The following is a 23749-nucleotide window of genomic DNA, read 5'->3' as shown; positions in this document are numbered from 1 at the left end:
ATTGTTTAAATGTAGGTAGGTAGATAGTTTTTACCTGTTTTTTCGTATTAAACAATTAAATAAAAATATATTTAAAAGGTATTTGAAAAAAATTCGCCCATGTGGGGATCTAACTCATGACCGACGACATATATTTTATTTAATTTAATAACTTAATATGCCAACACCCATGCAATGATATATCATCGGGTACAACACTAGTTAGAAACAATTTCAGTAGAAAATTACAACAATTTTTTTTTTTATTTGTTTATTTTTTCTAATAAAATAACCGAGTGTATCAAGTATCTGTTTTAAAGTTAAGATTATTTGAAATAAAGTTTGGGTGTACAAAGTGAATACTATTAAATTTTAAGTGTAAAGTAGGCGAATTAAAGTTCAGTGTAATTCCCCTTTAAAATGATCAAATCTACAGTCGAATTTGTAGTACCAAAATTGATGATTCAAGATTGAAAAATATGAATAGTACATAGCTATAATACGAACTTGACCAGCATTTCTCAGGCTTTTAAAAACGGCCGAAACTGTTCCTCAGGCATTTGCTCATACCTAACCGTTTTTGTAAGCATTGTCTAATTGTGGCATTTATTCAACATATGTACATATATCTCATACATATGATCTCAATCATATAAAAGTACTAAGGATTGTAAATAGGTTTTTGAGCTCTTTTTCCTATTATGCTTTAGATTAACATTAGAATAATATAATACTGTGATTACTAACCAAATTAAATTAAATTGTAAAATAGAAAATGATCAGTAGATCAGTAGCTATTAAAATAGATATAAGATGTATTGTGAACATAATTTCGTAATAATAAAAAGCATTTAAAAATAAAAAAAATATATATAAAAGTCTAAATTAAAATCTGTGGACTTACAAAGCTATACTATCGAAGAAAGTATTTATACACGACCAATTTCGTAATCATTGGTAATCGCATAATTTCAGTACTTAATAGGTATTAATAAAATTGAACAATCTATACACGATCGACCAAAAGGCAGAATTCAATTCGTGATAATAAAAATATACTCGTATTATTCTAAAAAAAACTGAAACACGCGAACACGAACACCTTTTCGATACGATAAAGTCTGCAGTCGAAAAAATTGATTTTAAAATCAAAAACTTTCAACACACAACGGTTAAATCTGATAAAAAAATATGCACTCCACGTACTGGTAAGTAGCAAGGGTGCCATTGACGTGTTCAATTTGCTTAATCAATCGGCCATTGTTTGACGCCCTTCATTTGAGGCTATTATAAAATTATCGGTCGATGAAAAGGACACGGAATATGGCGAAAGATCGTTTTGAAATAAATAATAGTTCAAACAGTCTGTATACACGAATCGTGCCACACGAGGTTGATACATTTTCTTTGGTTTTCCAAGAACATAGGTAAGTTTTTCTCGAATGACGTGCACGAGTGCAGTTCATGCACGTTAATTGAAAAAAGTATCGAGTAGTAAGTATACTTTGTGTAATGCAGGGGCTCCCAACCGATGGGGATTCTAATTATTGAATTGCTTGGGTTCTCATTGTTATTTTTTCTCATAAATCTTCATATTACAAGCTCAAAAAGTGAGAAGAAGCTAAAAAAACGCTGGATAAACGTCAGTGAGAAGTTCGAGGGAGTATTTTCAAACGTGTCTAATACGATTTTTTTTCACCATCGTAATGGCGGATGACACTTCCACTTATATTGATGACCAAACCGAGCAAAATGGCAAAGTATGAAAACGATCGGATAAGAGCCAAAATTTTTACTGAATTCTTATCATAAGGCAAGGTAAGAAGAGGTAAGTAAAAAAACGAATGAAGGATTCAACAAGGGATTTTCAAGAAAAATGCAACTAAAATAACGGAGAGTGGACGTGTAGAGGAACGAGATCGTAGTGAGAGACGCAACAGTTGTCGTAGAGGTATTTTCGGGCGAAAACACACTGGGTGGTATGGGACGTCACGTCCTCGGCTTCCCGCTGTGACCGTAAACAGTGGGTGTTCCCCAAACCAAATTCGGGTGTAGTTGCACATGCAGAATGCATATGTTTGAGAGGTCGCACGTGTATGCATATCCATTAGCCAGCAGCATGTCTCGGTGGTTGGGTTTTTGCCTAGTACCGAGAATTGACGTGTTCGTTGAGTTGACCTCCATTGAAAATAATTTATTCTGAGTAGATCTGTAATGCCGCTGGTCAGACTTGGATATTTGTGACTATTTTAAGGAGATTATTTTGTACTTTATAAAAAATGCGTTTATACCCAAAACTCTCAATAGATTTTTTAAAATTATTTTACTATTAATTTTATTGATAAAAATATATAAATAAAAAAAATGATTAAAAGAAATAGCTAAAATTTATATAAACTCATTTTTTAAATATAATACACCCCCCCCCCCCTCCCTAGAAAGTAGTTTTTTACTGGTCAAAATTTTTGCCGCCCTCCCACATTGGAAAAGCTGAAATGACTGGTTACAATATCATTGAAGCTTCTTATGTTGTAGCACTAGAGATAGCAAAGAAAAAAAACCACATTCAATTGGGGAAATTTTGATCAAAACGGTGGAAATTGTATTGGATAAAAAAAGAGGGGGAGAATTATATTCTGAACTATGGAGAAAAAAGGAATGGAACAAAAGAGGTTAGGAGCCGCTGGTGTAGTGTTTTAATGTTATTCATATTCCATATTTATCGCTGATAATAATTGATAAAATAACAACAAGGAATAAATATGTACGTACATATTATATGGAGAGGTAAAATCTAAAATAAATACCGGCATTGCTCTTATTTCCAATTATGATATTTCTCTGTATACATTTAATCGGTTTTTGTTCAACTTATGTATAATACTGTAAGTTCCTAACGTTGTATACCAGTGTATATTGAAGATGCCTATTGGGAGCAAAATATTAAGTTAATTTTAGAAAGTTTATTTTTCTATACAGATGTTTCATATTTATAACAAGAGGTCAGTATTATGGATCGCCATTTAATCATCAGTGGCATACAATATCAAGATATAGTGATGACTTTATGCGAGTAATTTACGCCAACACAATGATGCTCTTTATTACCCAGTTAAACTACGTTGTACGTAAAAATATTGTTATATTTTGATCGTCGGCAGTAAAGGATGCCTCAATGAAAGGATGTAAAGGATGCCTCAATGAAAATTATTTAATATACTCAGTAAACTATGTAAATGATGCCTCAATGAGAATTTTTTAATATACTCAGTCTTTACTTAAGTACTTATATATGTGTTTTTATCACCAAAAGCTTTACGTTTATGTTTTTATAAGCCTTTAACAACAACATCATCATGGAACAGCAAACATGTGCATGATCATCAATGTTGAGAGTACACATATGTATGTATACATACATACATACATACATAATACTCTAACGTGACATCGTTCAGTCGTTTTCGCCTTATCGTCAGAGAAGGACGTGTTATCGCTAATCTTGCAAATTAACTTGTAAGTTTTGTTTAGATTTCAAATAAAATATCAGAACGTGCATCATTCATTAGTGAAAGTTTCATATTGGTTCGTTATTGGAGTATAGTTGTTACAAAGAGGAAAACAACAACTAAAATTCGTGGGAGTATACTTCGTGTGTCATATCCTACAATTTGCAAATTTGTATCTGTATGATCTAATAATTAATAAACAGGACTATGTTTCATCTCTAAATTTCATAGGGATGGGTATTTGATAAAGTTTATATTGGAGCTAGTGAACTTCGCAGTGATGTCGACATGTTTAGAAAAAAATCTTGTTTATTATTATACCGGTGATGTCGAAAAATAAACGATTTCGTAAAATTGGTGTATTTTTTGATGACCGCGTTCTTATTATACGCGGATTTTATAATAGTAACGAAATGATAACTATGCAAAATAGTGGTGACAATTATACTTCAATGATGAATATTATGGGACATTCTGCATTGTGGAATGTACATATGTTTTATGTGCATAGATGGGGGCTCATGGGGGTCTAAAGGGAAATATTTGCAGGTCGGAATTCGTTGTTTTATATTAGTTTTTGCTTTATTTTTTTTAGTTGGTAATAAAATGTCGGTGTACAAAAACAAATTAGGTTTACCTTGTATGCCAACAGGCTATCCACGTAATAAAAAAAAATATATATATATATATATATACGTATGTATGTATATAAAAGCGAATATTAAATTAGTATTAGGCGGTAAAATTCATGTAAGTTAGTATGAAATTATCTATATAATGATCGTATAGTTATGTTAATTCGGAGAATATTGTATGAAAATATCTAATGTATTCATGAAATTTTTCTTAATAGTATTTTGAAGTTAAAAAAATATATATATATATATATACATATAGTTTTTATTAATGATTTTCTTACTTTGAATTATACGGGTCTACATGACGAGACAGAATGTTAAATTACAGAAAACACAAATATCGGAAGGCAAAGATCGAAAATCGAAAGATCTTAAGTCGAAAGATTAAAAAAAAATGGTTGATGGTAAACGGTACATACTCACTTAATTTGCGCGAGCAGGATACAACAGGAACAAGAGGAACATGCTTTTCCTCCCGTATTCTGCGCGCGCACATTAATACGGGAGGAAAAGCCTGTTCCTCTTGTTCCTGTTGTATCCTGCTCGCGCAACTTAAGTGAGTATGTACCGTTTACCATGCACCATTTTTTTTGATCTTTCGACTTAAGATCTTTCGATTTTTGATCTTTGCCTTCCGATATTTGCGTTTTCTGTAATTAAACATTCTGACTCGTCACGGAGACCGATACGAAAGACAGCGACTATTAGCCACTCGTTATTTATTATTTTACATAGATTTGGATATAAACTTACAAATAAATAGAAACACATAAACTTACAAGTACAAATATAAACATACAAAATTCCAATTTAAGAAAAAAACATTGAGAATTCCTAAAAAGCACTAGCCGTCGTTCATAAATATTATTTTATAAAAATGGTAATAAAAAACTAGTGCTTCTAAGCATATTGCAGACACATTGACAACATCATGCTTGCAAATTTTATTCCAACTCGTTGACAAGGAACGAATAATTCAATATGTACATGGGTTTGGGTCACTGCATTGAAAGTGACTTGAACGATAGTCGAAAGATCGAAAATAATGTATGCATGGTAAACGGTACTATATACATATGTATGTATGTACTACCCGCTCTTCATATGTATGCATGGTAAATGGACTATTTCACACATCGTCATAAAAATCACGAAAAAATTTCGATCTTTCGACTTTCGTTCAAGTCACTTTCGATGCAGTGACGGCTACCGTGTATAAACATACATACATACCTGAATGTTTATTGGTTAGTAAATGGCCAGGAAAGAGTATTGGGGTTTACCTGTTAGGCCTTCCGGATTTGTAAACATGTATACATGTGTATGTATAAAATAAAATAACAATGTGGTTTTCAAAAAAAAAATACAAACAATTTTTTCCGTTAGAAATATAGCTACTATTCTCCGTTAGAAATATGAATAGTGATATGAATCTAAAAAAATAATAAAATTATTCATATTTATGTGTGTAAAAAGTTCGTGTTTATCTAAAACTAGCTGTATTACCCGGCTTCGCTCAGTGTTTATAATATAAACCGCTTAAACATGACTTAGCTAATTTAATTAAAAAAATAAAAAAAATTTAAAAATTTAAAAAAAAAATAAAAAAAAAAATCAAAAAAAAAAAAAAAAAAATCAAAAAAAAAATAAAAAAAAAATCAAAAAAAAAATTTAAAAAAATCAAAAAAAAAAATCAAATTTTTTTTTTTGCCTTCTAGGGCTTCGCCCTCGGCACCCCCCTGAGCCTTTGCCTTCTAGGGCTTCGCCCCTCCACGCCCCATGAGCAATTGCCGTTTAGGGCTTCGCCCCCATGATCAGTTGCCTTTTAGGGCTTCGCCCCTCCGCGCCCCCATGATTCAAAGCCGTCTAGGGCTTCGCCCCCCTTAGTTAATGCCTTTTAGGGCTTCGCCCCCCGCGCCCCCAAGATTAATTGCCGTTTCGGGCTTCGCCCCCCTTAGTTAATGCCTTTTAGGGCTTCGCCCCTCCGCACCCCCATGATTAAATGCCGTCTAGGGCTTCGCCCCCCCTAGTTAATGCCTTTTAGGGCTTCGCCCCCCGCGCCCCCAAGATTAATTGCCGTTTAGGGCTTCGCCCCCCTTAGTTAATGCCTTTTAGGGCTTCGCCCCCCGCGCCCCCAAGATTAATTGCCGTTTCGGGCTTCGCCCCCCTTAGTTAATGCCTTTTAGGGCTTCGCCCCTCCGCACCCCCATGATTAAATGCCGTCTAGGGCTTCGCCCCCCCTAGTTAATGCCTTTTAGGGCTTCGCCCCCCGCGCCCCCAAGATTAATTGCCGTTTAGGGCTTCACCCCCCTCCGCGCCCCCATGATTAAATGCCGTCTAAGGCTTCGCCCCCATGATCAGTTGCCTTTTAGGGCTTCGCCCCTCCGCGCCTCCATGATTAATTGCCGTCTAGGGCTTCGCCCCCCTTAGTTAATGCCTATTAGGGCTTGCGCCCCATGAGGCTGGGCCCCCCGGGCCCCCTTCGGGGCCCCACGGGGCTGCGCCCCTTGTGGCGCCCCCTTTTGAGCCCCATGGGGCTGCGCCCCATGAGGCTGGGCCCCCCGGGCCCCCATTCGGGGCCCCACGGGGCTGCGCCCCTTGTGGCGCCCCCTTTTGAGCCCCATGGGGCTGCGCCCCATGAGGCTGGGCCCCCCGGGCCCCCATTCGGGGCCCCACGGGGCTGCGCCCCTTGTGGCGCCCCCTTTTGAGCCCCATGGGGCTGCGCCCCATGAGGCTGGGCCCCCCGGGCCCCCTTCGGGGCCCCACGGGGCTGCGTCCCTTGTGGCGCCCCCTTTTGAGCCCCATGAGGCTGGGCCCCACGGGGCTGCGCCCCTTGTGGCGCCCCCTTTTGAGCCCCATGGGGCTGCGCCCGATGAGGCTGGGCCCCCCCGGGGCCCCACGGGGCTGCGCCCCTCGTGGCGCCCCCTTTTGAGCCCCATGGGGCTGCGCCCCATGAGGCTGGGCCCCCCGGGCCCCCACGGGGCTGCGCCCCTTGTGGCGCCCCCTTTTGAGCCCCATGGGGCTGCGCCCCATGAGGCTGGGGCCCCACGGGGCTGCGCCCCTTGTGGCGCCCCTGGCGGGGCCCCATGAAGCTACTCGCCTTGCGCCCCCGCGGGGGTGAATCCATTGAAACGAAAAAAACAAATCGGCGCCCATGGATCGAAAAAAAAAAAATCGAATCACGTGTTCGATGACGTCACCGATCTACGGACGACGACGACGACGACGACGAAAACGACGACGACGACCAAGGATATTTACATACATACAAAGTCTCTTTCCAAATTATAGATTAGACTAGCTGTATTACCCGGCTTCGCTCAGTGTTTATAATATAAACCGCTTAAACATGACTAAGCTAATTTAATTAAAAAAAAAAAAAAAAATTTAAAATTAAAAAAAAAAATTTAAAAAAAAATTTAAAAAAAAATAAAAAAAAAATCAAAAAAAAATCAAAAAAAAAATCAAAAAAAAAATTTTAAAAAATCAAAAAAAAAATCAAAATTTTTTTTTTGCCTTCTAGGGCTTCGCCCTCGGCACCCCCCTGAGCCTTTGCCTTCTAGGGCTTCGCCCCTCCACGCCCCATGAGCAATTGCCGTTTAGGGCTTCGCCCCCATGATCAGTTGCCTTTTAGGGCTTCGCCCCTCCGCGCCCCCATGATTCAAAGCCGTCTAGGGCTTCGCCCCCCTTAGTTAATGCCTTTTAGGGCTTCGCCCCCCGCGCCCCCAAGATTAATTGCCGTTTAGGGCTTCGCCCCCCTTAGTTAATGCCTTTTAGGGCTTCGCCCCTCCGCGCCCCCATGATTTAATGCCGTCTAAGGCTTCGCTCCCATGATCAGTTGCCTTTTAGGGCTTCGCCCCCCACGCCCCCAAGATTAATTGCCGTTTAGGGCTTCGCCCCCCTTAGTTAATGCCTTTTAGGGCTTCGCCCCTCCGCGCCCCCATGATTAAATGCCGTCTAAGGCTTCGCCCCCATGATCAGTTGCCTTTTAGGGCTTCGCCCCCCGCGCCCCCAAGATTAATTGCCGTTTAGGGCTTCGCCCCCCTTAGTTAATGCCTTTTAGGGCTTCGCCCCTCCGCGCCCCCATGATTAAATGCCGTCTAAGGCTTCGCCCCCATGATCAGTTGCCTTTTAGGGCTTCGCCCCTCCGCGCCCCCATGATTAATTGCCGTCTAGGGCTTCGCCCCCCTTAGTTAATGCCTATTAGGGCTTGCGCCCCATGAGGCTGGGCCCCCCGGGCCCCCTTCGGGGCCCCACGGGGCTGCGCCCCTTGTGGCGCCCCCTTTTGAGCCCCATGGGGCTGCGCCCCATGAGGCTGGGCCCCCCGCGCCCCCTTCGGGGCTTCACGGGGCTGCGCCCCTTGTGGCGCCCCCTTTTGAGCCCCATGGGGCTGCGCCCCATGAGGCTGGGCCCCCCGGGCCCCCTTCGGGGCCCCACGGGGCTGCGCCCCTTGTGGCGCCCCCTTTTGAGCCCCATGGGGCTGCGCCCCATGAGGCTGGGCCCCCCGGGCCCCCTTCGGGGCCCCACGGGGCTGCGCCCCTTGTGGCGCCCCCTTTTGAGCCCCATGGGGCTGCGCCCCATGAGGCTGGGCCCCCCGGGCCCCCTTCGGGGCCCCACGGGGCTGCGCCCCTTGTGGCGCCCCCTTTTGAGCCTCATGGGGCTGCGCCCCATGAGGCTGGGCCCCCCGGGCCCCCTTCGGGGCCCCACGGGGCTGCGCCCCTTGTGGCGCCCCCTTTTGAGCCCCATGGGGCTGCGCCCCATGAGGCTGGGCCCCCCGCGCCCCCTTCGGGGCTTCACGGGGCTGCGCCCCTTGTGGCCACCCTTTTTTTTTGCCTTCTAGGGCTTCGCCCTCGGCGCCCCCCTGAGCCTTTGCCTTCTAGGGCTTCGCCCCTCCACGCCCCATGAGCAATTGCCGTTTAGGGCTTCGCCCCCCTTAGTTAATGCCTTTTAGGGCTTCGCCCCTCCGCACCCCCATGATTAAATGCCGTCTAGGGCTTCGCCCCCCTTAGTTAATGCCTTTTAGGGCTTCGCCCCCCGCGCCCCCAAGATTAATTGCCGTTTAGGGCTTCGCCCCCCTTAGTTAATGCCTTTTAGGGCTTCGCCCCTCCGCGCCCCCATGATTAAATGCCGTCTAAGGCTTCGCTCCCATGATCAGTTGCCTTTTAGGGCTTCGCCCCCCACGCCCCCAAGATTAATTGCCGTTTAGGGCTTCGCCCCCCTTAGTTAATGCCTTTTAGGGCTTCGCCCCTCCGCGCCCCCATGATTAAATGCCGTCTAAGGCTTCGCCCCCATGATCAGTTGCCTTTTAGGGCTTCGCCCCCCGCGCCCCCAAGATTAATTGCCGTTTAGGGCTTCGCCCCCCTTAGTTAATGCCTTTTAGGGCTTCGCCCCTCCGCGCCCCCATGATTAAATGCCGTCTAAGGCTTCGCCCCCATGATCAGTTGCCTTTTAGGGCTTCGCCCCCCGCGCCCCCAAGATTAATTGCCGTTTAGGGCTTCGCCCCCCTTAGTTAATGCCTTTTAGGGCTTCGCCCCTCCGCGCCCCCATGATTAAATGCCGTCTAAGGCTTCGCCCTCATTATCAGTTGCCTTTTAGGGCTTCGCCCCTCCGCGCCCCCATGATTAATTGCCGTCTAGGGCTTCGCCCCCCTTAGTTAATGCCTATTAGGGCTTGCGCCCCATGAGGCTGAGCCCCCCGGGCCCCCTTCGGGGCCCCACGGGGCTGCGCCCCTTGTGGCGCCCCCTTTTGAGCCCCATGGGGCTGCGCCCCATGAGGCTGGGCCCCCCGGGCCCCCTTCGGGGCCCCACTGGGCTGCGCCCCTTGTGGCGCCCCCTTTTGAGCCCCACGGGGCTGCGCCCCTTGTGGCGCCCCTGGCGGGGCCCCATGAAACTACTCGCTTTGCGCCCCCGCGGGGGTGAATCCATTGAATCGAAAAAAACAAATCGGCGCCCATGGATCGAAAAAAAAAAAAAATCGAATCACGTGTTCGATGACGTCACCGATCTACGGACGACGACGACGACGACGAAGACGACGAAGACGACGACGACGACGACCAAGGATATTTACATACAAAGTCTCTTTCCAAATTATAGATTAGATAAATAAATATTATGCTTAGTATGAAGTCCATTGTTATTCATACAAATTATATTAATATTTATTAAAAGTATGTATGTGTTCTGACCACACTATATTTTGTTTTCTTTTAAAAGGGTTAATTGGAAGTGTGCTGAACTTTAAATCGGTAAAATTGCGAGCAAAAAGCTCGTACTAGTATTTACACGAATCTGAATTGAATTAATAGGGATAATATATTAAATTATCTTTATATGAGAATTAAATAAAATTCCACTTAAAAAATCATATATCGACTATTCTTGTGGATTAATAACAAAAATTCTATTGATAACTGGCTTACCTCGATAAAATAAACGAATTTTTGTTATTAATCCACAAGAATAGTCGAAATATGATTTTTCTAAGTGGAATTTTATTTAATTCTCATATAAAGATAATTTAATATATTATCTCTATTAATTCAATTCAGATTCTTGTAAATAAGAGTACATAAATACTAGTACGAGCTTTTTGCTCGCAATTTTACCGATTTAAAGTTCAGCACACTTCCAATTAACCCTTTTAAACGAAAACAAAATATAGTGTGGTCAGAACAGTATCCCAATTAACATGTTTCAATAGAAAAAACTCAATATAAAATAGTATTAACAGTGGGAAAAAAACTGATTAAAAATAAATTGTAGCTATGTATACATATGTACATAGGTATAATCTATCACTGATATTACGAGTACATAGTGGCTATTGCAACGAAACGTTGTTGGTCTCTGAGTCTCGCAATAGCCGAGTTCGACTAATGAGTAATATGTATGTATGTATGTATAATCATTAGAATATCTAGGGGATGAAATAAATTTTATAAAATTTTGTGTCCACATTAAACACTAAAAACACCTTTATGTTCGTTTCGTTCGCATATATTGGCAATAATTTACGAGCTGTTTAAATGTTTAGCACGATCGTAATGTTTTTCATACTGAATGTTTTGCTTTCAGTGATATCTGCACTCGTTAGCATATTTCACACTGACACAATTCTGAAAACGTTGCTTACATCACATGCGAAGAGCAGAAGACAATCGTCCAAAAATAATATTGGCACTGATGATGATTATAAAAAAGCTTTTTCGACGATTAGCCATTCCTTTTCACACGGAAAAAGATTTAGCTTAATGAAAATCAGATTAAACTTCAACATATGAAAATTTATTGTTATTTTTAAATATTATACAGGAATTAATTGTTTTTACTTTATCTATCTATATGTATGTACATATGTACGTAGTAACAATAGATGAAGTTTTGTGAGCATGTGAAAATCCGAACTCGAGATTTTGACTGATTCGAACTCAGAATCGATCATTGATCACTTTTTCATGATCTATAAAAATGTGTGTGTGTGTGTCAGTGTATTTCGGGGATTTTTTGAATACCATAAGTCCTATCGATCTGAAACATTGCATCAGCAACTAATTCTTATCGATATGAAGTAAATTGTTTTCAAATTTTTAAGTTGACCGGAAATGGTACCTCCTTTATAGGTGCCTTTTTTTAAGTTTTTGAATTAAATTATCTCCCAAACCACTAGCCGAATCAGACTGAATTTTTTTTTACATGTAATAGAAATTATAAATTTTATATCCTAATATTTTTTGAATATTTTTACCTGAACCGGAAGTAGTACTTTTACTCTAGAGAACCGAGGTTTTTTATGTTTTTCTCAGAAACCTTTCGGGTTATTGAAATGAAATTTCATATCTAGAATTTTAAACTTAATACCAAGTTGTGTATAAAATTTGGTAGTCATCTGTCAACCGGAAGTTGCAGTTTACTCTTGTTCGATTTGTCTTCCATTATTTTTTTCGACCCCTTAAACATGTATGTTCTTCACAAAAAAATTCAAGTATATTTCTTATATCAATGTTATGAAAATAAAAAAAAATCACTAAATTTAATAAACTGGAAGTGGGATTTATTCCTCTTAGAAAAGTCAAAAATGTTGTGATCTCGATTCTTTCCACACCCCTGAACGTATCAAGCTGAAAATTATTCGGTCATAACTGGTATGTGTGAACGTCTATGTATGTTTAATTATCGAATTTTGTTTTGTTACCTTATATTTCTCAAATACATATGTATGTACATAGATACAGTCATGGGCTGTTCCGATTTTTTTTTGCTGTAATATAAATTTCTTTGCGCACGGTAGAAAAATACAAAACAAAGTAAGCGATTCAAATTTTAGCAGGATTCCTTTAAAAAATTGTGTTTTATTGAAAAATTCATATTATCGTTGTAAAATTATAATTTCGGGTGGAAATCTTTTTTCACTTTTGCCGTGCGTAAGGATTGCAACCTTCAAAGTTCATTTACCGCATTTTTATTATTATCGACTAGACATATGAACTTCGTACGTTGATACGGACATACGAGTTCTTTCCGTCATTGTATAGTCGAAAATTATATGTCTAGTCGATAATAATAAAAATCTCGTAAAAAAAAAGTATTTGCGACCAATTTTGCGAGCAGTTTTCTTGCGACCAACTTTCCCGTTTGACCAATTTTCGTGCAACGGGAGATCCACGCTAGCGGTTGTCCTATTAGCGATTTATATTTGACAAGTAATCACCGAACAGTATTTATTTATGCTTAACCCTTTGGCTGCTACGAGGTTTTTCAATGTCCAAGCGAAAAATGCTAACATTTGTAATTACTTTATAAAAAAATAAATATAATATTTTTTTTTACATACTTACTTCGCCGAACGCGCGTAATTTTTGTAATACTTTATATACATTTTAAAGAAGCAGTTGTGGACTCGCGCTCTCTCTTTCTGTCTTGCTTTTACATGCGTGCGTGCGAAAGAGATACCTACATATATACACTAAATAAGTTTTGACGATTGTTTTTCGACGCATTATTTTTTTCAATAATCTATTTTTAGACATCGATGTATTTGTCGTTGTTACAACATGCGATACTCTGAAACAGGTAGCGGTCTTTCTCTCTTTCTTTCTTGGTTTTAATTGTGTACGTGTGAGCGAGACACACAAGGATGCGAAGTTTCATGTATCAACATGTATCATAAACATTTTGTATGCATTTCAGTTGCATTTGATTGATTGCACGAATTCGTGACGTCTCGTGACTTATATAATTGAAAGCGGATTTCTATTGCTTTTGTTACTATTCCATTTATTTTAACTCTGCAAAATGATAACGGACAGTGAAAGTGACGAAAGCGAAATAATAGCTCCTCGCCGAGGAACTCGACAAATTAGCAGCTCTACTGATTCTGAAAATGAATTTATCGACAATAATCAATTCCCAAGTAATAACTCCTTATATGACTTTGACAACGAACCCGAAATTGACATTGATAATGAACCCGAAATTGACTTTGATGATGAACCCGAAATTGAAGAGCTTTTATTTAAAAAATTGATAAATATTTATAAAGCTTGATTGAAAAATAAATATAAATACGTACATATATAAAAAAAATGTTTCGTGCCACTGATGCTCTGGCGGCTCACAGAAAGTATTGAAATACGACAATTAATGACGACAACAACGATCGTTCTCGCAAGCTTCGCCGATTTTAAAACAACGATTTATCTTTGTTGTAGCAGTCAAAGGGTTAAAATTGCAACATATCAAATTTACTTTTTTTTAACACATTTTTAAAATCTATATGTATGAATGTCTGTCTGTGTGTCTCGAATAGGCTCCTAAACCACTTCACCGATTACGATGGAACTTTCAGGATTTGTTGTATGCATGTCCGGGAAGATTACTGTGAAAAAAACGGGAAAAAACCTTTTAATAATAATATTTGTAATTACGACTTTACTGACGCGAAAGTAAAACTATCCTCCCGCCTTCAACACACCACGCCGCGAGTGTGACAATAATCGCGCCACGCCTACCTCGCACTCGAATGTACTGACCATTCAGGGCTGTACCACAAACACACAGATGGCCCACGTCAACAAATATATCTATACCTATATTTGAACGTCTGTGGGACGGGAACGGGAACTGCACGCGTTATTTTCGCATTGCAACGCATGCCGGGTTCTACAACAATATATGGAGATAATAATTTTACAGTTACTAAATAAAGATTTCACTGTAATTAATTGGTATATCTTTAACGAAGCTAAAGATTTAAAAAAAATGTATATACATACATACATATATAGAAGGGGGGGAGGGGGGGAGGCGCAAATTTAGGTTTTTTCCTGGGGCGCTTAATAACCTAGGGCCGTCCCTGCATTTGTAGCCTCCGCACCCCCATGATTAAATGCCGTCTAGGGCTTCGCCCCCCTTAGTTAATGCCTTTTAGGGCTTCGCCCCCCGCGCCCCCAAGATTAATTGCCGTTTAGGGCTTCGCCCCCCTTAGTTAATGCCTTTTAGGGCTTCGCCCCTCCGCGCCCCCATGATTAAATGCCGTCTAAGGCTTCGCTCCCATGATCAGTTGCCTTTTAGGGCTTCGCCCCCCACGCCCCCAAGATTAATTGCCGTTTAGGGCTTCGCCCCCCTTAGTTAATGCCTTTTAGGGCTTCGCCCCTCCGCGCCCCCATGATTAAATGCCGTCTAAGGCTTCGCCCCCATGATCAGTTGCCTTTTAGGGCTTCGCCCCCCGCGCCCCCAAGATTAATTGCCGTTTAGGGCTTCGCCCCCCTTAGTTAATGCCTTTTAGGGCTTCGCCCCTCCGCGCCCCCATGATTAAATGCCGTCTAAGGCTTCGCCCCCATGATCAGTTGCCTTTTAGGGCTTCGCCCCCCGCGCCCCCAAGATTAATTGCCGTTTAGGGCTTCGCCCCCCTTAGTTAATGCCTTTTAGGGCTTCGCCCCTCCGCGCCCCCATGATTAAATGCCGTCTAAGGCTTCGCCCTCATTATCAGTTGCCTTTTAGGGCTTCGCCCCTCCGCGCCCCCATGATTAATTGCCGTCTAGGGCTTCGCCCCCCTTAGTTAATGCCTATTAGGGCTTGCGCCCCATGAGGCTGAGCCCCCCGGGCCCCCTTCGGGGCCCCACGGGGCTGCGCCCCTTGTGGCGCCCCCTTTTGAGCCCCATGGGGCTGCGCCCCATGAGGCTGGGCCCCCCGGGCCCCCTTCGGGGCCCCACTGGGCTGCGCCCCTTGTGGCGCCCCCTTTTGAGCCCCACGGGGCTGCGCCCCTTGTGGCGCCCCTGGCGGGGCCCCATGAAACTACTCGCTTTGCGCCCCCGCGGGGGTGAATCCATTGAATCGAAAAAAACAAATCGGCGCCCATGGATCGAAAAAAAAAAAAAATCGAATCACGTGTTCGATGACGTCACCGATCTACGGACGACGACGACGACGACGAAGACGACGAAGACGACGACGACGACGACCAAGGATATTTACATACAAAGTCTCTTTCCAAATTATAGATTAGATAAATAAATATTATGCTTAGTATGAAGTCCATTGTTATTCATACAAATTATATTAATATTTATTAAAAGTATGTATGTGTTCTGACCACACTATATTTTGTTTTCTTTTAAAAGGGTTAATTGGAAGTGTGCTGAACTTTAAATCGGTAAAATTGCGAGCAAAAAGCTCGTACTAGTATTTACACGAATCTGAATTGAATTAATAGGGATAATATATTAAATTATCTTTATATGAGAATTAAATAAAATTCCACTTAAAAAATCATATATCGACTATTCTTGTGGATTAATAACAAAAATTCTATTGATAACTGGCTTACCTCGATAAAATAAACGAATTTTTGTTATTAATCCACAAGAATAGTCGAAATATGATTTTTCTAAGTGGAATTTTATTTAATTCTCATATAAAGATAATTTAATATATTATCTCTATTAATTCAATTCAGATTCTTGTAAATAAGAGTACATAAATACTAGTACGAGCTTTTTGCTCGCAATTTTACCGATTTAAAGTTCAGCACACTTCCAATTAACCCTTTTAAACGAAAACAAAATATAGTGTGGTCAGAACAGTATCCCAATTAACATGTTTCAATAGAAAAAACTCAATATAAAATAGTATTAACAGTGGGAAAAAAACTGATTAAAAATAAATTGTAGCTATGTATACATATGTACATAGGTATAATCTATCACTGATATTACGAGTACATAGTGGCTATTGCAACGAAACGTTGTTGGTCTCTGAGTCTCGCAATAGCCGAGTTCGACTAATGAGTAATATGTATGTATGTATGTATAATCATTAGAATATCTAGGGGATGAAATAAATTTTATAAAATTTTGTGTCCACATTAAACACTAAAAACACCTTTATGTTCGTTTCGTTCGCATATATTGGCAATAATTTACGAGCTGTTTAAATGTTTAGCACGATCGTAATGTTTTTCATACTGAATGTTTTGCTTTCAGTGATATCTGCACTCGTTAGCATATTTCACACTGACACAATTCTGAAAACGTTGCTTACATCACATGCGAAGAGCAGAAGACAATCGTCCAAAAATAATATTGGCACTGATGATGATTATAAAAAAGCTTTTTCGACGATTAGCCATTCCTTTTCACACGGAAAAAGATTTAGCTTAATGAAAATCAGATTAAACTTCAACATATGAAAATTTATTGTTATTTTTAAATATTATACAGGAATTAATTGTTTTTACTTTATCTATCTATATGTATGTACATATGTACGTAGTAACAATAGATGAAGTTTTGTGAGCATGTGAAAATCCGAACTCGAGATTTTGACTGATTCGAACTCAGAATCGATCATTGATCACTTTTTCATGATCTATAAAAATGTGTGTGTGTGTGTCAGTGTATTTCGGGGATTTTTTGAATACCATAAGTCCTATCGATCTGAAACATTGCATCAGCAACTAATTCTTATCGATATGAAGTAAATTGTTTTCAAATTTTTAAGTTGACCGGAAATGGTACCTCCTTTATAGGTGCCTTTTTTTAAGTTTTTGAATTAAATTATCTCCCAAACCACTAGCCGAATCAGACTGAATTTTTTTTTACATGTAATAGAAATTATAAATTTTATATCCTAATATTTTTTGAATATTTTTACCTGAACCGGAAGTAGTACTTTTACTCTAGAGAACCGAGGTTTTTTATGTTTTTCTCAGAAACCTTTCGGGTTATTGAAATGAAATTTCATATCTAGAATTTTAAACTTAATACCAAGTTGTGTATAAAATTTGGTAGTCATCTGTCAACCGGAAGTTGCAGTTTACTCTTGTTCGATTTGTCTTCCATTATTTTTTTCGACCCCTTAAACATGTATGTTCTTCACAAAAAAATTCAAGTATATTTCTTATATCAATGTTATGAAAATAAAAAAAAATCACTAAATTTAATAAACTGGAAGTGGGATTTATTCCTCTTAGAAAAGTCAAAAATGTTGTGATCTCGATTCTTTCCACACCCCTGAACGTATCAAGCTGAAAATTATTCGGTCATAACTGGTATGTGTGAACGTCTATGTATGTTTAATTATCGAATTTTGTTTTGTTACCTTATATTTCTCAAATACATATGTATGTACATAGATACAGTCATGGGCTGTTCCGATTTTTTTTTGCTGTAATATAAATTTCTTTGCGCACGGTAGAAAAATACAAAACAAAGTAAGCGATTCAAATTTTAGCAGGATTCCTTTAAAAAATTGTGTTTTATTGAAAAATTCATATTATCGTTGTAAAATTATAATTTCGGGTGGAAATCTTTTTTCACTTTTGCCGTGCGTAAGGATTGCAACCTTCAAAGTTCATTTACCGCATTTTTATTATTATCGACTAGACATATGAACTTCGTACGTTGATACGGACATACGAGTTCTTTCCGTCATTGTATAGTCGAAAATTATATGTCTAGTCGATAATAATAAAAATCTCGTAAAAAAAAAGTATTTGCGACCAATTTTGCGAGCAGTTTTCTTGCGACCAACTTTCCCGTTTGACCAATTTTCGTGCAACGGGAGATCCACGCTAGCGGTTGTCCTATTAGCGATTTATATTTGACAAGTAATCACCGAACAGTATTTATTTATGCTTAACCCTTTGGCTGCTACGAGGTTTTTCAATGTCCAAGCGAAAAATGCTAACATTTGTAATTACTTTATAAAAAAATAAATATAATATTTTTTTTTACATACTTACTTCGCCGAACGCGCGTAATTTTTGTAATACTTTATATACATTTTAAAGAAGCAGTTGTGGACTCGCGCTCTCTCTTTCTGTCTTGCTTTTACATGCGTGCGTGCGAAAGAGATACCTACATATATACACTAAATAAGTTTTGACGATTGTTTTTCGACGCATTATTTTTTTCAATAATCTATTTTTAGACATCGATGTATTTGTCGTTGTTACAACATGCGATACTCTGAAACAGGTAGCGGTCTTTCTCTCTTTCTTTCTTGGTTTTAATTGTGTACGTGTGAGCGAGACACACAAGGATGCGAAGTTTCATGTATCAACATGTATCATAAACATTTTGTATGCATTTCAGTTGCATTTGATTGATTGCACGAATTCGTGACGTCTCGTGACTTATATAATTGAAAGCGGATTTCTATTGCTTTTGTTACTATTCCATTTATTTTAACTCTGCAAAATGATAACGGACAGTGAAAGTGACGAAAGCGAAATAATAGCTCCTCGCCGAGGAACTCGACAAATTAGCAGCTCTACTGATTCTGAAAATGAATTTATCGACAATAATCAATTCCCAAGTAATAACTCCTTATATGACTTTGACAACGAACCCGAAATTGACATTGATAATGAACCCGAAATTGACTTTGATGATGAACCCGAAATTGAAGAGCTTTTATTTAAAAAATTGATAAATATTTATAAAGCTTGATTGAAAAATAAATATAAATACGTACATATATAAAAAAAATGTTTCGTGCCACTGATGCTCTGGCGGCTCACAGAAAGTATTGAAATACGACAATTAATGACGACAACAACGATCGTTCTCGCAAGCTTCGCCGATTTTAAAACAACGATTTATCTTTGTTGTAGCAGTCAAAGGGTTAAAATTGCAACATATCAAATTTACTTTTTTTTAACACATTTTTAAAATCTATATGTATGAATGTCTGTCTGTGTGTCTCGAATAGGCTCCTAAACCACTTCACCGATTACGATGGAACTTTCAGGATTTGTTGTATGCATGTCCGGGAAGATTACTGTGAAAAAAACGGGAAAAAACCTTTTAATAATAATATTTGTAATTACGACTTTACTGACGCGAAAGTAAAACTATCCTCCCGCCTTCAACACACCACGCCGCGAGTGTGACAATAATCGCGCCACGCCTACCTCGCACTCGAATGTACTGACCATTCAGGGCTGTACCACAAACACACAGATGGCCCACGTCAACAAATATATCTATACCTATATTTGAACGTCTGTGGGACGGGAACGGGAACTGCACGCGTTATTTTCGCATTGCAACGCATGCCGGGTTCTACAACAATATATGGAGATAATAATTTTACAGTTACTAAATAAAGATTTCACTGTAATTAATTGGTATATCTTTAACGAAGCTAAAGATTTAAAAAAAATGTATATACATACATACATATATAGAAGGGGGGGAGGGGGGGAGGCGCAAATTTAGGTTTTTTCCTGGGGCGCTTAATAACCTAGGGCCGTCCCTGCATTTGTAGCCTCATAGAGATTCGTTTTGTTTTCAATTTAACACACTGATAGGCGCTAATTGAACACGTCAAGATTATTGCAATAAAAGGTCAATTATTTTGACTCCGTAGACAATATTGCAATCAAAACCAATATGCAATATGATTGAAATTTTTTGTTTAAATTTCACTCACAGACGAAATGTTTTTTTTATACTCATACGATATACATACATACGTACATATGTACATATGTACACAGTTTTGTTGATTTTGATTTTTAAATCCTTTTTATTATTACGAAATTATGTTCACAATACATCTTATATCTATTTTAATAGCTACTGATCTACTGATCATTTTCTATTTTACAATTTAATTTAATTTGGTTAGTAATCATAGTATTATATTATTCAGTACAGCATAATAGGAAAAAGAGCTCAAAAACCTATTTACAATTCTAATACTTTTTTTGAAAAATGTCATACATATGAATAATACACATGTATTATCATTATACGCTTGAACTTGACTAAATGTGACTTTTATTTAAAGTTATTATTATTTCTGTATATACAAATGTACATATTGTATAATCTATGATCAGTACATATGTATTATATATGAAACAGATCAAATGAATTATGTACATTAAATATTTAAATTATTATTACTGTTAAATATGTATATACGTATTATTATTAAACCAGCATAATATCTATTATTTATTAACTTGTGTCAAACTTATTCAGGTATTACATAGCTGTGCAGCAAATCAATACTCAAGATGTTATTAAGATTTTTCCTTGTCTTATTGGCTGCCGGTATGACGTGCTACATTTTTTAAACGATTGTAATAGTAAAAATAATACGAAAATAATAATATTACTAAATTAATTTTCAGTATATGCACATGCCCTGGTTAACTGTGATTTTCCACCTAAATGCTCGGATAAACTAGACTCGGACGGTCTGCCATTTTCTGAAAAGGAAATCCAAGACGAGTGCCAGTATGTATTATTTAAATTCAGATTATTGAATTAGTATGGTTAATATCATCTTATTATCGAAAAGTTTAAAATGATGATAAACAAAAAGTCATTATATTTACATATTTTAAATTGTTTATTAAACAGGGACTTCAGAGAATTCCAAGAATGTATCGACAATTGGGGCAAGCAGTGTCTGTCTGCACAAGACTTACAAGAGTTGCATGCTAAAATGGAAAAACCTCTTAAATTCGAAAAGATGATTTGTACCGATGAAAAATATCGAAAAGGTAAAGACATTCAATTAATATACATGTGGACACTTAATAGTTTTGATTTTGATTTTTAAATGCTTTTTATTATTACGAAATTATGTTCACAATACATCATATCTATTTTAATAGTTACTGATCTACTGATCATTTTCTATTTTACAATTTAATTTAATTTGGTTAGTAATCATAGTATTATATTATTCTAATGTTAATCTACAGCATAATAGGAAAAAGAGCTCAAAAACCTATTTACAATCCTTGCTTAATAGTTTATGTACATTCACCATTGTGAAAATGAAATAAAAAAGTATCATATTGTAATGTATTTCATTGCTGGTTTTAGATTATCTTAAAGAGAAAGAGAGTATTGAAAAAATTTCTGATGAGTGGAAAAAATGCACTACTGATTTATCGGAGAACATGATGGAAGCAGTTAAAAATCCAGCTGAAATCATGACTGCCATGTGTTGGTATGTATTACTTTATTAAAGACGACCACAATTAGAGGCAGAGATTGCTCTCATTGATCTGGTATTGTATAGTAGTGGTTATCGATGCAATAATTTTATATTAGTTATGAGTTATTGAGACAGTCACATAAAAAAATCAGCAGAACAGATTAGTGGTTAGCATATAATGCTTTGAACAGAGTTTCTGAACTGGGTTTCTGCTGGCCAAACCTTGGATTTGTGACTTCAGGTTGATCGTTTCCTATCAGAGTTTGCTAATTCATCTGATTTTCATTGAAATCGGCTCCAACAAATTGGCAACCTGACACATTTTCTCGCAAAATATCGAGTATAAAGTGCTGCAAATTTAAAAATTTGACCACAAATGTGGATGTTAATTGACATGTGTTTACTGAATTTTGCTGAATTGTTTAAAATGTGGCAAATTTACAAATTTTACCATAGATGTCTCTGCGGATAATAATTGATATCTATTTTATGTACTTTGTACAATATTTGTATCAAATGTACGATGTTTCTGGCCAGGAAGGGCTAACATGTATCCTCAATGTGCATATAATAATAATACATAATACATGTTAGCCCTCCCTGTATAAATAAAGATAAAATAAAAAAAAATTGCTTCACTAAACTTCTTATACTCTTCTGATCACTTTGAAACTTCACCATTTTGCGAGGATAGAGATTTCAATGGAGTCCGCTAATTCCATGATGAAATATAATCGTAATAAACACGTTTAAAAATTAATTAATAATAAATATATAATTATTTTCACTTTTCAAAAAAACAGGTATAGTATGTGTGTAGGTAATACTTGAATGCAACTTGTATTTTATTGTTTTAAAATATGAATGATATATAAATTATAATATCCCATTATTTTTAGACATTTTTCAATTCAGAACTACATACATATGTACATATGTATGTACTTTGCATTAAAATAACGTTTTTGAAATATTTTCTACCCCGAATAATGTATTAAAATGCCAAATAATACCATTTAGCTACATTTTATATTTTACTTTTATTGAATGTTCTTCTTTTTTTGTTTTTTCAGCGCTACGCATGCTTTTGATGAATGCACCGATGATATTTGTGAAGACAAGTGTACTCCTGAAGCAGAAAAAATCATTGAAAACCTTATAAACATAAGCAAAGATGCTGTTAAAGTTGATTGCAAAGATATAAATACGGAAGAATGTCCCAGCAAATCATCGCATACCACTTACAGCATGATTGTTTCTGTTGTGACGATGTCGTTCCTAGCATTAGTCCGCTAAAAGTTACACTTTTTCCTAATATACACTCTTATTTTTTTCATTATCGAACAAAGATCTTAACAATAAATTCAATTTTGCCTGTGATATTATAAACTTATGTATTTATATTGCAATTTCCATATTGCAAAAGCTATTGTGTAGATATTTTTTCAATTTTTGTTTTAACGCTTCTATTTCACAGCATGAAAAATAGTCGCTAGTAATAATTTAAATACCATTGTACTTTAAATTTTACATCGCTAATATATACACATGACGAGTTTATTACACTCATAAATAAAAAATAATAATTTAAATCCTTTTTACAACTGTCAAGACTTGAGCAAAAACTTAATGCATAAATTGTAATATAATACTAAGATGTATTTGAGATGAATATTGTTTTCACAATAAATAATTTAGTATATGATAATATTTGTATTTTTGTACAAATCCTCTTACAATTAATTTGATACGGACTAAGGATACTTCAAATAAGATATTGGTATATTATTAGGAGTCCCAAATATTCGTAAAATCAATTATTCGAATATCGAATATAAAATTGATACAAGAATTGGAATATATTATATATTATATACATATATACATATATGTACAGAAGAATTGTGTTCACTTCTTGTTCCACACTTGATCGTCATAATCTCATAGTCTTGATTTTCAGCAAGTTATTTTAAAAGTAGATCACTTGATGAAAATGTAACAAAACCAAGTTCTAAATTTATAATAAGTAGTAATTGACAATAAATACATAGAATTAATTGATGACTAGTTTGAAAACAAAAATGCATCCAAGATTTGAAAGTCATATTTGCAGTAGTGGTGCGTTATGACCAAGCGTAAATCAGAATAAAATACTTTCTTT

The 23749-nt window shown here is 37.8% G+C and overlaps 1 protein-coding gene across 1 annotated transcript; it reads left to right on the top strand.

Annotated features, from left to right (window-relative positions):
• Positions 1–3338: 3338 nt before the first annotated feature.
• Positions 3339–23295, top strand: LOC143916384 (uncharacterized). The gene is made up of 6 exons (XM_077437462.1): positions 3339–3495; positions 20619–20690; positions 20771–20876; positions 21003–21145; positions 21474–21600; positions 22662–23295. Exons 2-6 carry the CDS (start codon positions 20654–20656, stop codon positions 22882–22884), a joined length of 636 nt encoding a protein of 211 aa, XP_077293588.1. The 5' UTR covers positions 3339–3495; positions 20619–20653; the 3' UTR covers positions 22885–23295.
• Positions 23296–23749: the final 454 nt, after the last annotated feature.

Source organism: Arctopsyche grandis, chromosome 9 (genome assembly GCF_051622035.1).
Source record: "Arctopsyche grandis isolate Sample6627 chromosome 9, ASM5162203v2, whole genome shotgun sequence".
Taxonomy (NCBI): Eukaryota; Metazoa; Arthropoda; class Insecta; order Trichoptera; family Hydropsychidae; genus Arctopsyche; species Arctopsyche grandis.
The sequence above is the reverse complement of the archived record's forward strand: the minus strand, read 5'-3'. Positions and strand labels throughout refer to the sequence as shown.